Below are 15064 nucleotides of genomic sequence, written 5' to 3'. Positions count from 1 at the left end.
TCATTTTTAACAGTCTCTTCTGCACTATATTCACTTTTTTTAATAGTCGTGTATTACAGCTGTTACCCTGCACTATATTCAGTTTTAACAGTTTTTTTCATCTCCTTGTATTTTTATATCTGGTATATTTTTTGTACTTTGTACTTTGCACTACTAACTTTTTTACTACCTTTTTACTAACATGGCATGGCATTGCACTATGGAACTGTGATGCTGGAAACTTGAATTTCCCTTAGGATCAATAAAGTTTCTATCTATCTATCTATCTATCTATCTATCTATCTATCTATCTATCTATCTATCTATCTATCTATATATACTGTGCTGTGGATTATTGATATCTTTAAATTGTAATTGTTCCTTTTTTTTTGCAGTGAAATGTGTTGTTTTTATTCCAAAGATGATTTGTCGACACCTAGTGGCATAAATAAAGCATTGCACTGTTACAGGGCTCAATGCGTCACTTCCGCTTTTCTTCCTGTTTATTTTCTCTAACTAGCACCACGCATACATACATACATACATGTAGCAGCGCCACACTGAATGAAACATTTGTGGCAACATATTTAACGGTCTTTGCTTCGTATGGTAAGAAACAAGTTTTGTTTATTTTGTGACATTGCGTAAAAACCTGACAATATATCCTCTCTATTAGATAGCTAACAGCAGCTAATGTAATGCTAACGCTTCTATGTAGCTACACATTGCATGTCAGCTGTCTGCCTACATGGCATGCCAGCTTTCAAACATCATAGTGAAGAGCTCTTTATTTGTTTTATTAAAGCATATCATCTAACACAAAGGGCTTCGGTGTCTTGAATACGTCAGCTTAACGTGACTGTCACTATGAGGTTCAACAAAACGTGCTGATAGCCTGACAGCTAACTAGCCTTCTTGTTTAAGCCATCAAACGTGACTTTATAATTGATTGATCTCATTACATCAGGTGTCCCTAAACAACCTGCAGCTCTGGAGCTACATGCTTCTCTTCAGCTCCTCTCCAGTGGCTCCCTGTGGATTTATAAATGAAAAACTGTTTTTTGTTTACATTTTCATTTTTATTTATCATTGTTGTAGGTCTGTGGTACGACGGAGTATTAGGGCCACATTGAGGAAAAAATCTGAGATTTCGAGAATAAAGTCGTAATATTATGAGAATAAAGTCATAGGTTTAAGAGAAAAAAGTTGGAATATTATGAAAATAAATTCATAATATTATAAAGTAGTAATTTTACGTGTTATTTTCTTTTTTTCTTGTAAAGTTATGACTTTATTCTCATAATATTACGACATTATTCTTGTAATATTACAACGTTTTTCTCATAAAGTTATGACTTAATTCTTTTAATATTACGACTTTTTTTTCTCGTAAAGTTATGACTTTATTCTTGTAATATTACCACTTTTTTCTAATAAAGTTATGACTTTATTCTTGTAATATTACCACTTTTTTCTAATAAAGTTATGACTTTATTCTTGTAATATTACCACTTTTTTCTAATAAAGTTATGACTTTATTCTTGTAATATTACCACTTTTTTCTAATAAAGTTATGACTTTATTCTTGTAATATTACCACTTTTTTCTCATAAAGTTATGACTTTATTCTTGTAATATTACCACTTTTTTCTAATAAAGCTACGACTTTATTTTTGTAATATTACCACTTTTTTCTCATAAATTTATGACTTTATTCTCGTTATATTATGACTTTATTCTGTAAATCTAAGATGTTTTTTTCCCTCAATGTGGCCCTAATACTCCATAGCACATTGTCTCTTTGTCCCTCACTGCATTAGACTTATATACTATATACTTAGACTATAAACTGTGTTACCTTCATCACAATGATCAAATGTTTTGCGGCTCCAGACAGATTTTTTTTAAAAATGTTTTTTTGCCTAAAATGTCTCTTTTGATAGTAAACGTTGCTGACCCCTGCATTAGGGCAAATAAAGCCCTTATGTGTGATTTAATACTGCAAACATTTAGTTAGCAAGTTGACTTTTATTATAGGAAGGATCCAGAGATCTTCTTCTGGGTGGTTGGTCTGCATCTATCTATCTATCTAGCTATCCTGGCTTCATGCCAAGTGGTAAATGGTCCACCGCTTTTTGGAGCCACTTCTTGCTGTCAATAACCTCCGCCAGCCACTTCTCTCTGAACCGGCTCCTCCCGGGTGTGTGCACCAGTCGGTTTGACTCCACCACGAAGCGCACCTCCGCGGGCACAGTGTGGGGTTTCACGTTAGAGATGTCCACGGCGAAGTAGACGCTGGCTGTGCCCTGGATGGGCTTCCTGGGGGTCGGGGTGCTGAAGCGGGCCTGGTAGTGGTAGAAGGTGTGATGCTCCTCGTCGGTGAGGTAGAGGAAGTCCAGACAGTGGATCCAGCAGGGTTGCAGCTCCCATGTTTGGATATACTCTCTGATCTGCTTTATACCCACTTCCACTGTAAAGTCTTTGCTAGCAACCCAGTTAACAGTCTTCATCTCAGTGTCCGGAGGGGAGTCATCCTCCTGCTGCTCCTTGGTGTCAGTGTGGTGGCGTCTCTCCAGCAAAGCGTTCACAAGATGAGCTGACTCTGTCCTGAAATACATTGTTAATGAATGTCTTCCAGCTCGTCTTTGTAACAATAAACAGCATACAGGGCCTCTGGGAGGTTTTAGCGAAGTTGCTTGAAAGCTTGTTGTCGTATCTGTTTTGTTGCTGAGACAGTTTCCATGGCTACCAGGAAGCGCGGGGTGGCACATGGAGCCCTCTGTTGGCCCAGTTCTTTTCCTATAAGTGTCTGCCTAGATAACAGACATGAGTAGGTATATGACAACTTTTAAAAAAACAGCATCCAAGATAAGAAAACAGGTTACAGGTCGGGGTGTGTAGCCTGCAGAAAATACCACTGTGGAATAATTTAGAGATATATTAGAGGTAAGAAAAAGGTCAGATTACTAATCTTGTTTGTCACCATCAAACTCAGCAAGCAAAAAAAAAAACCAGTGTGACAGAAAGATGAATGGTGACGACAGGGTAAGGCTAAGAAGGCCAGAGCTGACACCACAGCCAGTGTTTTGACTCTTTTTCCGCTTTGCAAATATTTAGAAGAGTAAATAAAATAAGATAAGATAAGATGAACCTTTATTAATCCCCGGAGGGAAATTCAGGTGTCAAAGCAGCAACATTAGTAAACAGAGTGAAACACAGGAGAGGTAAAGGTATACAAACATTATAAAAACAATAAATAGAGATATAGAAGATACAGAGTGAATGGGTGAACATAGTGTGTGCAGTCCGTCAATAAATAAATGTAGTATGTACAATAAATAAATGTAATATGTACATATGTGCAGTCTATAAAGTGGTATATAGGATGTATAGTGTAAAGTAAGTGTAAAGTGCGCCAGTGGTTAGAGTCCAAGATGGTTGCAGATAGTGCGTGTTTAAAGTTCTTAAAGTCCTCATAGTTCTCATATGGGGGTCAGTCTTGGTTGTGGAGCCTGATGGCTACCAGCATGAAGGACTGACCCAGGCGCTTTGTGTTGTGCCGAGGGGGGATGAGTCTGTGGCTGAAGGTGCTCCTCATCTTGACTAGCTCATCGTGGAGGGGGTGGGAGGGGTTATCCAGGATAAAAGCCAGCATTGTAATATGCTTGCTCCTCTGAAAAAGGTGGTTTTTTTTAAAATAATTTTCTTTTCAATCTTTTTCTTTTTCTTTCAGAAAACATCAGAACAAGCAGCAACATTGCTAGTTCCCTCTAAAAATGGATTTTCTTCCAAAACCTGCTGGTGGCAGATAAGTCTGCCAGAATGCGGCATCGTTTTACACGGACGTCATCCAGTCGCCTGATTGACTTCAAGTTCTCCACTGCCGTTCCGAGTGAGCCAGCAAACGCATGTCGCGAATCAGGACCACACTCGACAGTGTCACCAAGGCCGTAGGCAGCACAGACCTCATCTCCAAGTTCTCTCGCTTCAAGCCTGGCAGCGCCACAGTCGACAGCACCCATGCGGAAAAGGTTCCGGGCAAAGCCGAGACCTTAACCTCGAACAACAACGCAGATACGGCCTCGTCGCCTGACACCAGCATGAAAGAAGAAGAAGAAGGTGAGAGGAACACGGTGAAGGAGGAAGAGTCAGACAAGCCACGGCAGCAAGTTACAGAAAATCCTTTTGTTGCCACAAAGAAGTCCACACCCAGTTTAGCTTCAGCAGCGAATGCGTCTGCATCAAGCTCTTCCTCGACTGTGGCAAAACAAACCATGCAGCTGTTTCACCCAGCGGCTCTGTCCACCAACATGGATGACACCTACAAAACTCTTGCTCAGCACATCAATAGTTACTTTGGCACCAGCACACAAGAGGAAGGAGGAGACGCCAGGCCACCGCAGCAGCACAGAGAAGGGGATGATCCTGTGTCTGAGCCCACCTTCAGCGCCGTTGCTCGGACAACTAGGGACCACATTCCTATTTTGTCTCCAGTGGCAGAGGCTAAAAGTATTGAAGCACCCACTACCTCTCCTCCCGCTACCTCTCCGTCTCCATCTCCACCAGAAAAGCTCAGTCCTCCATCAGGGAAGCCCTCCTCGGACATCCCTGCTACTGAAAGTGCAGCTCAGTCCGTCCCCGTGCCTGCTACCTCCCCTAAAAAAGGCTTCACCCGCTATCTTTCCTACCCTCGGCCCAGCGTTCAGGCGTTTGTCGGCAACTACATCGCACCCCTGGTCCCCAAATTCAGAGGTGAGTCCAAAAGTGTTGCAGCTAAAAAAGACACGTCTTCAGCAGTCGCTGTGGAAGAGCCCACTGTGGACAAGGCAGGAGAGAAGACAGCCAGCGAAGAGGAGAAAGCAGATAAAGTGAAACAACAGCTGTTGACTCAAAGAGAGAAGGTAAGGCACTCAGTATGGCTCTAATGAAAGTTGAATGCAAGGGGCCAAAAATCAAAATGGCAAACAATCATTTCTGTGATTTCACTTGGTATTGCTAGGACATTTTTTAAATAAAATCTGTTTGAGGCCTTATATTTAACAGATGGTCCTAATGTTTTGTACATGGTGTGTATTTGTCATGTAGATAACAGCCAGGGTGAGTGTAGATAACAGGACCAGAACCCTTGCGAAAGGCCTGCAGAGAGTCACTGACATCAAGCTCCTCACCAGTCGAGTGGAGGAGCTCAGCTTTCACCTCCTGGAGTTCCCCGAGACGCGAGGTGTAGCGATCAAGGTTAGTGTGTATCATTGTCACAATTTCTTTTTAACAAAACCCTGCAGCTCACTTTGATGTCAGATGTGTTGCACAGTGCTCAAATGTTTTTGGAAATTGTTGGAAAGTCAGTATGTTTGTGACCTTTAGGAGAGTGTGCTGCCCTGCCTGCTGCGATTACGCCAGGCCAGAGACCTCCCTCTTCAGTCTTCTGTGAGAGAAGCACTGGCCCTGGTTGGCTACAACGAACCAGTCAAAGGCAGAGGAATTCGGGTCCTGGCCATAGACGGAGGTGGAACAAGGTAAAGCTATACCAGGGGGAAAATGTGAAAGTAAAAAAGAAAGTATCTAAGTCATTTTCATAAAAAAAAACTCCTTAAAGGTGCTAAATTTGATATCCATATAGCATATTTAATATAGCAGCAAACAACTATTTGCTATGTAAAGATATAATGTTAGTGTGGTAATATCTCCCTGTGTGTTGTAATCTGAGCTTCTTCTTGCTTTGTTGACAAAGCTGGGCTGGCCGTGCGTGCTTTTAGTGCACATTTGTGCATGGAAGCATTCCCCACTGGCTAGCTCACGCCCGCCGCTCTGTACTGCTTTCATACAGCGGTTACACATGATAACGTCGTCCCGCCCGACGCCGTCGTCGCAGAAGCGTAGCACCCAGCCTCGAGTTCCCCATCAAGTAAACAACGTTATCTCTGTCAGCACTTTCGCCGTTCAGTGCTCGTCGTCGCCATGCTGATAGCCTTTTAGAGGCAATAGAAATGCTCCCAATCCTGTATTTAGCACCCTGAAAATGTATTCCTTATAAATATTACATGTCTAGGTTTGTAAACATTGTGCCTTTGTTACAGGGGACTGCTGGCCCTGCAGACTCTCCATAAACTGCAGAACCTGACTGGCAAACGAGTCCACCAGTTGTTCGACTACATCTGTGGAGTCAGCACAGGTATCTAGTCATCACTGTTTAGTGTTTGTAGTTTTCTTTTTTATTATTCTTTTTTATTCTATCTTTATTTTACCAGGGTATTCCCATTTAGATTGAAAACGTCTTATTCATGGGAGTCCTGGCCATGAAAAGTTTCACAGAAAAACACAAACAACAGACTAAAGACAAACCGCAAATTGCATCAACCAATCAGCTGTGTTGTTTAGTAACAGAACATGTACATTCAGTGGTCAAATAGTCCTTAATCCTGTTTTAAATTCTTCCAAGATTATAAAATGACTCTATAGCTCACACCAAGATGAGCACTTTCACCAAAGACAGTGTGGGTTTGAGGAATGATGTACATAATTTGTCCGTACGACCAAAGGTTGCAGCCACTGATAGTTTTAGGAGTCAGTAGAGAACATGCAGAAGGAGGCAGTTTGTGTATTATGACCTTATAAAGAAAAAAGTACCAATGTTCCATTCTACGGTTGTATTCTCGAACACTAACCCCACAAGGGAATGTATGTAATCTCCCGATACTCCCTTGCTCACTGGCACATCACACTTTCTCCTCTCGTCTTTCTTTAGGTGCGATTCTGGCGTTCATGCTGGGTATATTTCAGATCCCCTTAGAGGAGTGCGAGGAGATGTACAGGAAGCTGGGCTCGGATGTCTTCAAACAGAATGTCATCGTTGGAACCGTAAAGATGGGCTGGAGCCACGCTTTCTATGACAGCGAGATATGGGAAAACATCCTCAAGTTAGTCTGCAGGACTCTTTCATCCTTTTTTTCCCCCCCTGTCTTTCCATTCCTTTACAATTCTCTTTCATCCTTGATTTCAAAGACACTGGGGTAGTCTATATTTAGTTGCCTGTAACTTTAATCTGTTTTTGTATTTACTTTAGGGAACGGATGGGTGAGGGGCGTATGATTGAAAGTGCCAGGGACCCCGACTGCCCCAAAGTAAGCCACATGTCTTTTCAGCTCTACACTGTTTAATGTGTGCATGGGTTCATTTTATTTGAGGATGTTTATATGCAGTATCGCCATACAAAAAGACACACAAATGCAATTTTTTTTAGATCTTTAAAAAAATAATTAAAACCTTTTTAAAATTGTTTTATTTTTATTTTTTTGTACAGCAAAACACCAGCTTGTTGAAGTGTTGTAAAAATATAGAAGACCTGGCATGTTCCTCTCTAAATATGCCCTCTGTGTGTCCACCAGGTGTCAGCAGTGAGCACCATTGTGAACAGGGGTTTACCTCTGAAGGCCTACGCGTTTAGGAACTACAGACTCATGCCAGGAGTGAGATCCCACTACCTCGGAGACTGCAACCACAAAATGTGGCAGGCTATCAGGGCCTCGTCTGCCGCCCCGGGCTACTTCCAGGAATTTGTCCTGGGAAAAGACCTCCATCAGGTACGACACGGAACTGAGAGAACTGGGAGATACCTTTGCCAAATTTAGCTCAGTTTAGTTTAGTCATCTGAATTAAAATATTGAAGTTTGATAAAGGAGGCTGATAATAACACAGGTTGCAGAATAGATGATAGCATCAGGTGTTGCCAGATGTAATTTTGTCCAAAAATGCAGCAACGTGATCAATAATGTTCTGACATTGTCCTTGGAGATGATTTTTTTTTTTTTCATTTGCATCAGCATCAGCAGTGGTGCAGATCGCCATAGTGATCAAAGAAGTCACTTTTCTCTGAGAGCCCTAGTTTATTGTGAGAGGGTAATTTCCTGGAAATCTTAGCAATTAATAAACTTCCGCTGTGGCACTGCGTTGCCTCGTGCCAAGGACAGAAGCACTACACTGCATCACACTGCACTCTGTGTGTGTTTGTGTGTGTGTGTGTGTGTGTGTGTGTGTGTACACATCAAGGGTATGCGTGTGGATTTGTTTCACTTTTCCAAACCCATAACCTTGAAGGCATCGTCTCCTCTGGCTGTCAAGAGTCTGAGAGAAAGTGAACAGAATGAGATGGAGGTAGAGAGAGAGTCCTTGGACCCACCCTGTGCCCCCTGAACATCAAAGGCCTCGTTGTCACATGACTTAGCCTGCCTTCCTCCAGAGAAATGGAAAACTTGTGATGTTCTCCTGCCTGGCAGACCAACACTGTCTAAAAGCATGTTTTAGGTGGTCCAAAATGGAAAAAATACTTATAATATAATAATAATCATAATTGATGTGTTTTGAATGCAGTGGTGTCTCACTACAAGCCTATGTTTGTCCCTTAAACAGTGTCCTGCTGAAGTATGTTTGAGGAAGACAATAGAGTGCTACAGGAATTAGTCCTAAAACCTGGTAATGAGTTAGCATTTTACCTCCGGTTCCCTCGTCTCCAAGTCAAAGGATTTTTTTGAATGGTTTTTTAGTTAGACGCTTGAAAGAAGGTCTGTGGTTAACATTTAAGAGATCTTAACATTTGGCTCTACGATATAAAATATGCCAGTAAATATCCCCCTTGTGAATTTTGAAGCTTTTATATGTCGGTTGCTAACAAGTGGCTAAATGAGATTGTGTATACTCGCGCTCATGCGACCATGGTGTAGTTTGTTCATAGCTCAACGTTAGCTTTTTACTTCTGACGATTGTATTCACACTTCAAAAATCATAAGAATGGTGTTCATTTGTGGATATTATCTTGCTGAGCAAAACGTGTAAGCATCATAAACGTTTGTTTGCCACAGAGCTTATTTTCTGCAATAATCCAAAACCCAGTGGAAAAATCCCATTGGCATTTTGTCAAGGGAACCCAGGGTGATTCCAACTTCCAGGTTGGTCTACAAATATACGTCATCCCTTCACCGCTCTATACTGCTACTCCTGACTTCCTATTAAATCAAATGTCTAAGTGACACACTCTGCAGCTGGATAAATGGTCCGATAATGTTTTGGATCAATGTTAAATATCCGCAATCACTATATTAGGTAATCTTTCAATCTGATACGAGGCTGCACAGTGTTGTGATAAAATGCCATTTCATTAGTTTTTCTTATGAGCTTCACATCACTCCTTTGCGTTCTCACACTGACTAATGACATAGTGCATTAGGTAATGGACGCTAGCTCGTTTTTCTTTTTTAAAGGTTCAAAAATGGTAGATTATATAGGTTAAGTAGGGGGTCATTGAATGAAAAGCAGGCTTTTGAGGCATCTGATAAATGACTACAGTGTTTGTAGCATTAATGTATTTTGCTTTCTGCCACTATGATCTTTTATAATGCGTGGGTCCATACCACAGAGCACCTTTTATTTTATGATTATTAGGCCAGATATCTTTGGATGGTCTTTATGGGCAGCAATTATGCTCAAGGCTTAGCTTCATTTTGATAACCTACTTAGGCTAAATTAGCCTTGTCCCTGCTTCTGACAAGTATTTCTCTCCCCTGCCATTTCCTAATGCGAGAGTCCTATTAGACAGCCCTTTACAGTGTTTAGTCAGTAACACACCCTAATCTCCAATGGCACTCTGCATGTTTACAGACCTAAGCCTTCATTCTCCTCTGCATTTAGAATGAAAACACATGGTCTTTTAGTCATTTGCCTGAGCCCAAACTACTAATTTAGCAAAGTAACAAATGTAACCACAACCTCTAACCCTGAAAACTCATGTGATGTTTGCTACTAATGTATCAACAAGACAGAAATCTGATCATATTCGATATTGGCAAGCTAAATGGCAATTTGACATTATCTAGGCAGTCTCCAGCTAAAAGGATTATTCCATAGCAAGATAGCATGAGATGGAGCCATTAGTTTTGAATTAGCTGTTATTACATGAACTGAGGATCTCTACTGCATATAATAATGTGATGTTGATTTATATACAGTATATGGTTCAGATAGGACTTCCATCTCTAATGCAAGTTGTGTTTTATTTCCATTTGCATTAGGGCCTGGTAATATGACGATATCCGTCGTCAAAACAATATAAACATGTCTATTGTTTATATTTTTCTATATCATTTCTATTGCTAGGCCTGTATTTATTTCTTTTTTCTGTATAATTTCACTTAAAACTGTTCATTTTGCTCTCAAGTTCTTAAAATTAGAAAATAATTTTCATTTGTCAAGTATTTAATATCACACAGGAGTATAAAAAAATAGTCTTTATCGTGTGGTTATTTCATATAGACTCTTTATGTATTGAATTACCAGAAAAGATGCTATATCGTGATATAAATCACTATCCAGATATGAAATTACCTTTATCATGATAGAAGATTTTGGCCATATCGCCCAGCCCTAATTTGCACGTGTAATATGCTTTTGTGTGATCTGTTTGCACATTTCTGTCCCCGTTCACATGTCTGCGGAAAGTATCTGTTTGGAGTTGTTTCCCATGGACTTGGATGGAAAGTGAATGAGTTGTGTGTGTGTGTGTGTGTGTGTGTGTGTTATTCTCCACATTCCTCTTGGAGCTGCATAGTGTTCCATCGACAGTTTGAGCTGCCGTTGCCACCCACCGGTCTCACTACTACTCTAGTTTTCAGCACTAGAAGCGGTATTTCTCAGGAGAAATAAATACATATACACATAAGCGGAGTGGAGAGACTCTCTCAGACTCAATGGAGAGGTCAAATTTAACTATTTCTCCCTGAGATTGCAGTTCTTTATCATAGCAAACTATTCTTATTATTAGGACATAGCAGTCATTTGCCTGTGTGAGGAATGTTTTATGTGTTGTGATTGGATGCAGGCTGGATGCCATTCAGTTGGGTGAGACCTCCAGGGTGAGAGGTTGAGGGTCAGAGCTGAGGAGCAGCTGTGTAATTAACCTGCTGTCTCCAGAGTGCCAACTGTGTTCCACTGTTTCAATAGCTTACACCTGAGGGTAAACAGCTTCATAATTAGGCTAGGAATGATATGTTTTAGGCAGTATTGTCCCATAATAATACAAGAACAGCAGAGTGGACCAAGACCAAGATATGAAGCCTATTTAGGTATTTCTCTCATGCTTCTTGGGGGTATTTGTCAGCCCCCATGTTTATTGGGTCTGCCTCTGTGTGTGGTTGTTTGCTTTATCCCTAAAGAAAGAGCGGATTTAAGCTTTTTTGGATACTCTTCTACTGCACACCCCTTGTAGAGGCGTGGAAATGACCTTTACCCCGGCTCTGCTGGGGAGGGTCGGACCTCTGGTGTGCCACACTCTCCATCTCTATTAATCCGAGCCAAAAGCCCTTCAGTGGTTGGACGTGGCCCAAAACTGGACTCGGGGAAAGACTGAGAATGAGAGTGTTTAGCACTAAATCGGTCCAGGCAACCATTCAGCTTGATTGTCCTCTTTCTGTCATTGTTGGCACCATTTTAGATCAGCGACTCTTTCATGAACCCAGTAACATTATTTAGAGATAAAAACACGGAATTAGCTTCTAAATTAAGTCAGTCAAGATTTGACTGTATCAACCAAAGCTAAATTCAGAGTAATGCAGCAATTAGACTCTTTATTTAGCTGAATTCCCGACCAAATTACTAAAATAAATTGACTTATTTTAGCTGCTGATAGCTGCTAAAAAAGACAGCGTTTCCTACTTGTTTACTTCTGAATAAACGGGGCTGTTTGCCAGCGCAGCACATCTCTGGCCAGGGAGCTTCTTTTCCTCCGGCCCAAAGCTGTGCTGCTCTGGGACAGCCTGTCCACTTCACCTCATTTGTCCCCTAAAGGCTGTCACAACAAATATATTAAAACTGGAGGCACATTCTATACATACAAAGTGTCTTATATGTGCATTCACCTTGTGCTTAGTAAGCATATTTGACTGATGCAACGCTGAAGGTGACTTTACAGTTTTGGAATCCATCTGCTGTGCCTCACTTGCACTGGAAATAAGACATGATACATGCTACAATTGGGCTACTTTGCCAGTCTTCCTTCATTTCATTGGTGGTTCTCCTTCCCTTTATAATTTTCCTTCCAATCTGTCTCCTCCTTTAGGATGGAGGACTCCTAATCAACAATCCCACAGCACTGGCCATCCATGAGTGCAAGTGTCTGTGGCCCAACACACCACTGCAGTGTGTATTGTCACTGGGCACCGGACGACACGAGACGGCGGTCCAGAACAGCACGAACTACACGAGCCTCAAGACAAAGCTCAGCCACGTCATCAGCAGTGCCACCGACACCGAGGGTAAGTCCACACAAAATGTTGCCTGCGTGTGTTTGACGTCCCACACACATTTATTTATAAAGCACAGATTAGAGGCGTTGCGGTCACAGGCAGTGTGATATTCAGTCTCTTGAAATATAAACCAAAAGAGGAATTGCCTCTTTGCTAACTAAAGGCTCCCCCCCCCCTGCCATCCTTATTTCAGAGGTGCATACCATGCTGGACGCACTCCTGCCCCCCGACACCTACTTCCGCTTCAACCCCTACATGAGCGAGGACATCCCGCTGAACGAGAGCCGCATGGAGAAGCTGAACTTCCTGAAGGGCGAGGGGGAGCGCTACCTGGAGCGCAACGAGGCCAAGCTGAGGAAGGCGGCCAGCGTGCTGGGCCAGGAGAAGAGCACCATCCAGAAGCTGGCCGAGTGGGCCAAGCTCAAGGCCGAAATGTACGAGGGCCTCCCCTTCGCCTCCAAGCTGTAGTTATCGGCTTGGCAACAGTGTGACGACGAGTGAGTTTTTAAGGTAAGAAGAGTGTAAAAACTCTCAAGACGTGATAGATTAGGGGGCGAACTGGACACATACTAAATAATTTGTTTACTTGGTTTGATCATCATCTACCTAACACTAAAAGGACTGTTTGAGAAATTTATAACTATGATTATTCATTAAAAAAAAAGACAATACTATACTGTAAATAATGCTGTGAAATTACAAATTGTTCCGTGTGGGACAGAATGTGTCTGATGGAGACAGAATAATGATGAAATCATTCACTTGAATGATCAGAGAAAGGAAATGTATGTTCGTAAAAGTATGAATTTTAAGCTTGTTAAAAGTTTTGGTTGACTGAACGCACAAAGACGGTAATGTGACACCAACCATTTTATGAAGAATAATGGTAATATAATAACTAGCTATTATGTAAAAAAAAAAAAAAAAAAGAAGACTGATCATGTCCATTTGCATTTCCAGTAACTTGAATATTGTACATTAAGATGTAATTAGTACATGGTTGCACAGTGAGTACATAAACATGACTGCCTATTTCTGACACTGTACAGAAGAAAGACCTCATGCACTTTGTAAAATAGAGTTCTTAACCAAGAAAATGTAAATAATACTTGAAGTAATTATGAATTATTTGAGCTCTCTTGCTAGAATATAAGAATACGACGAAAGAAACAATGCTGATTTCTTAATTTCGCTGTGCCGTAGTGGCACATACAGACACGGAACTCTGTTCCGATACTGATGATAAAGTATCAGAATGCAGATTACTGTTTTCCTCATGGTGCAAAGCATGTTGTCCTTTATGGCCCATTATTCAGTTGCCTTTTACCTTGCTCAAGCCTGAATTCCTCAGCCCTCAATGTTGTTGTTGCACACTTTATACATTTGACACTTTTTACATTGTGAGAATCCTAATTGCCCCGATTCTTCCCTTCTTTATTGATGGTGAAATGCAAAAAAGAAAATGTCATGAAAAATAAAACTTGGGTTTCAAATTCTGTTTTGCTTTTGACCTCTGACCTCTGTATGATTTGTTTTAAATTCTATTTATAAATATAGTGGGTTGGGAATATATGCCACAGAATGTATGTTAGTAGTATGTCATGTTATTTTATCTAATGCCACACATGTAACACAAACGCATCACTAAGAGCCCCACACAATAGAGTTGTCACAAAGGAATGTGAAGTGTCTTCCTATGATGAATTGCCTTTTTTCTCCCAATCGCTCACATCGATTTTCTGCTTTATTGTTTTGATCCCATTGAAGATCCACTCAAATTCCATAACGTCATTCCTCCCAGTCACACTGTTGTTACCCCAATCAACGTGAACAATGGGCCACGAGGAGGCATACCTACAAACCTCCGCAACAATGACAGATGACAGAAAGATATAGAATGATACGTCTTGACTGATGCCTCACTTTTGGTTTCAAACTGTCAAAGTTATAATTGCATTGACTGATAGATTGATGACCCTTTTTTCAATGCCAGCTTAAGCTTCACCCAAACGTCCAGGTCTGATTTATGGCTGTGTTGCCTCCACTTGGCCTTGCTCTAGAAGGGTCTTTTCAGCGGGTAAACGCTGATAGATCCTACAAGAGTATTAGGTTGAAAGCTGAGAACATGGCAGAAAATGTGTGAAAATGTGTTTCTGAGACGAGTGGGTGCCTGGAAGTCTAAGTTTACTGTTACTAAGGACTTCTTGGGGGCTGATGGGATGTTGGATTATTATACATTTTAGTTTAGGTGCATGGAAGCACTTCTTGGAACCACCAGCGTTGTAATGCAAAGCAGGTGCTCCAGAGTAGAAATGAATCTCTGAATTTGAGTCGTTGGAGCCATAGATACCGAACTAGCCGCTTCAGCCTGTTGCTGCGATAAATCAGCGTCGCCGCCATATTGGGGAGGTCAGGACTTGGCTGTAAACACATACAAGTGAACGGGGGAGCTGCCATTTTTCTTGATAAAAAGCACTACAACGTTTACATTTCTCAACCGATTTCAATGAGTCGTTTTTATATTCAAAGGATTTATGATCTACAAGGAGTCGAAAAAGAAAGTTTCGTCCCCAGTTAGTTAAAATCTGGATGATAGGCCATAATCGCTGCTAGACGCCCAAAAGAGTGTGTATCAACGTTATCTAAGCTTAACGTTACATGAACTGAATCACTTACGTGGTGGAAAATAATTAATTTTGCTGAGTTAACATTACTATTCCAAAACCCAAGACATGACATCAGCTTTATTGTTTGCGATATTCAAATAAATTTCAATTCAATTCAATCAAACGCAT

At 41.2% G+C, this 15064-nt stretch overlaps 2 protein-coding genes across 2 annotated transcripts; one reads left to right on the top strand and one right to left on the bottom strand.

Moving 5' to 3' along the window:
* Nucleotides 1-445: 445 nt before the first annotated feature.
* On the top strand, nucleotides 446-13767 carry pnpla8 (patatin-like phospholipase domain containing 8). The gene is made up of 10 exons (XM_037760839.1): nucleotides 446-588; nucleotides 3713-4880; nucleotides 5065-5214; nucleotides 5344-5495; nucleotides 6057-6151; nucleotides 6725-6896; nucleotides 7043-7100; nucleotides 7365-7559; nucleotides 12083-12278; nucleotides 12463-13767. The coding sequence occupies exons 2-10, from the start codon at nucleotides 3888-3890 to the stop codon at nucleotides 12735-12737; spliced, it is 2286 nt and encodes a 761-aa protein (XP_037616767.1). The 5' UTR covers nucleotides 446-588; nucleotides 3713-3887; the 3' UTR covers nucleotides 12738-13767.
* On the bottom strand, nucleotides 2073-2597 carry akap14 (A-kinase anchoring protein 14). Its single transcript, XM_037761252.1, has one exon. It carries the CDS (start codon nucleotides 2595-2597, stop codon nucleotides 2073-2075), a length of 525 nt encoding a protein of 174 aa, XP_037617180.1.
* Nucleotides 13768-15064: the final 1297 nt, after the last annotated feature.

Source organism: Sebastes umbrosus, chromosome 23 (genome assembly GCF_015220745.1).
Source record: "Sebastes umbrosus isolate fSebUmb1 chromosome 23, fSebUmb1.pri, whole genome shotgun sequence".
In the NCBI taxonomy this organism is placed as follows: domain Eukaryota; kingdom Metazoa; phylum Chordata; class Actinopteri; order Perciformes; family Sebastidae; genus Sebastes; species Sebastes umbrosus.
The sequence above is the reverse complement of the archived record's forward strand: the minus strand, read 5'-3'. Positions and strand labels throughout refer to the sequence as shown.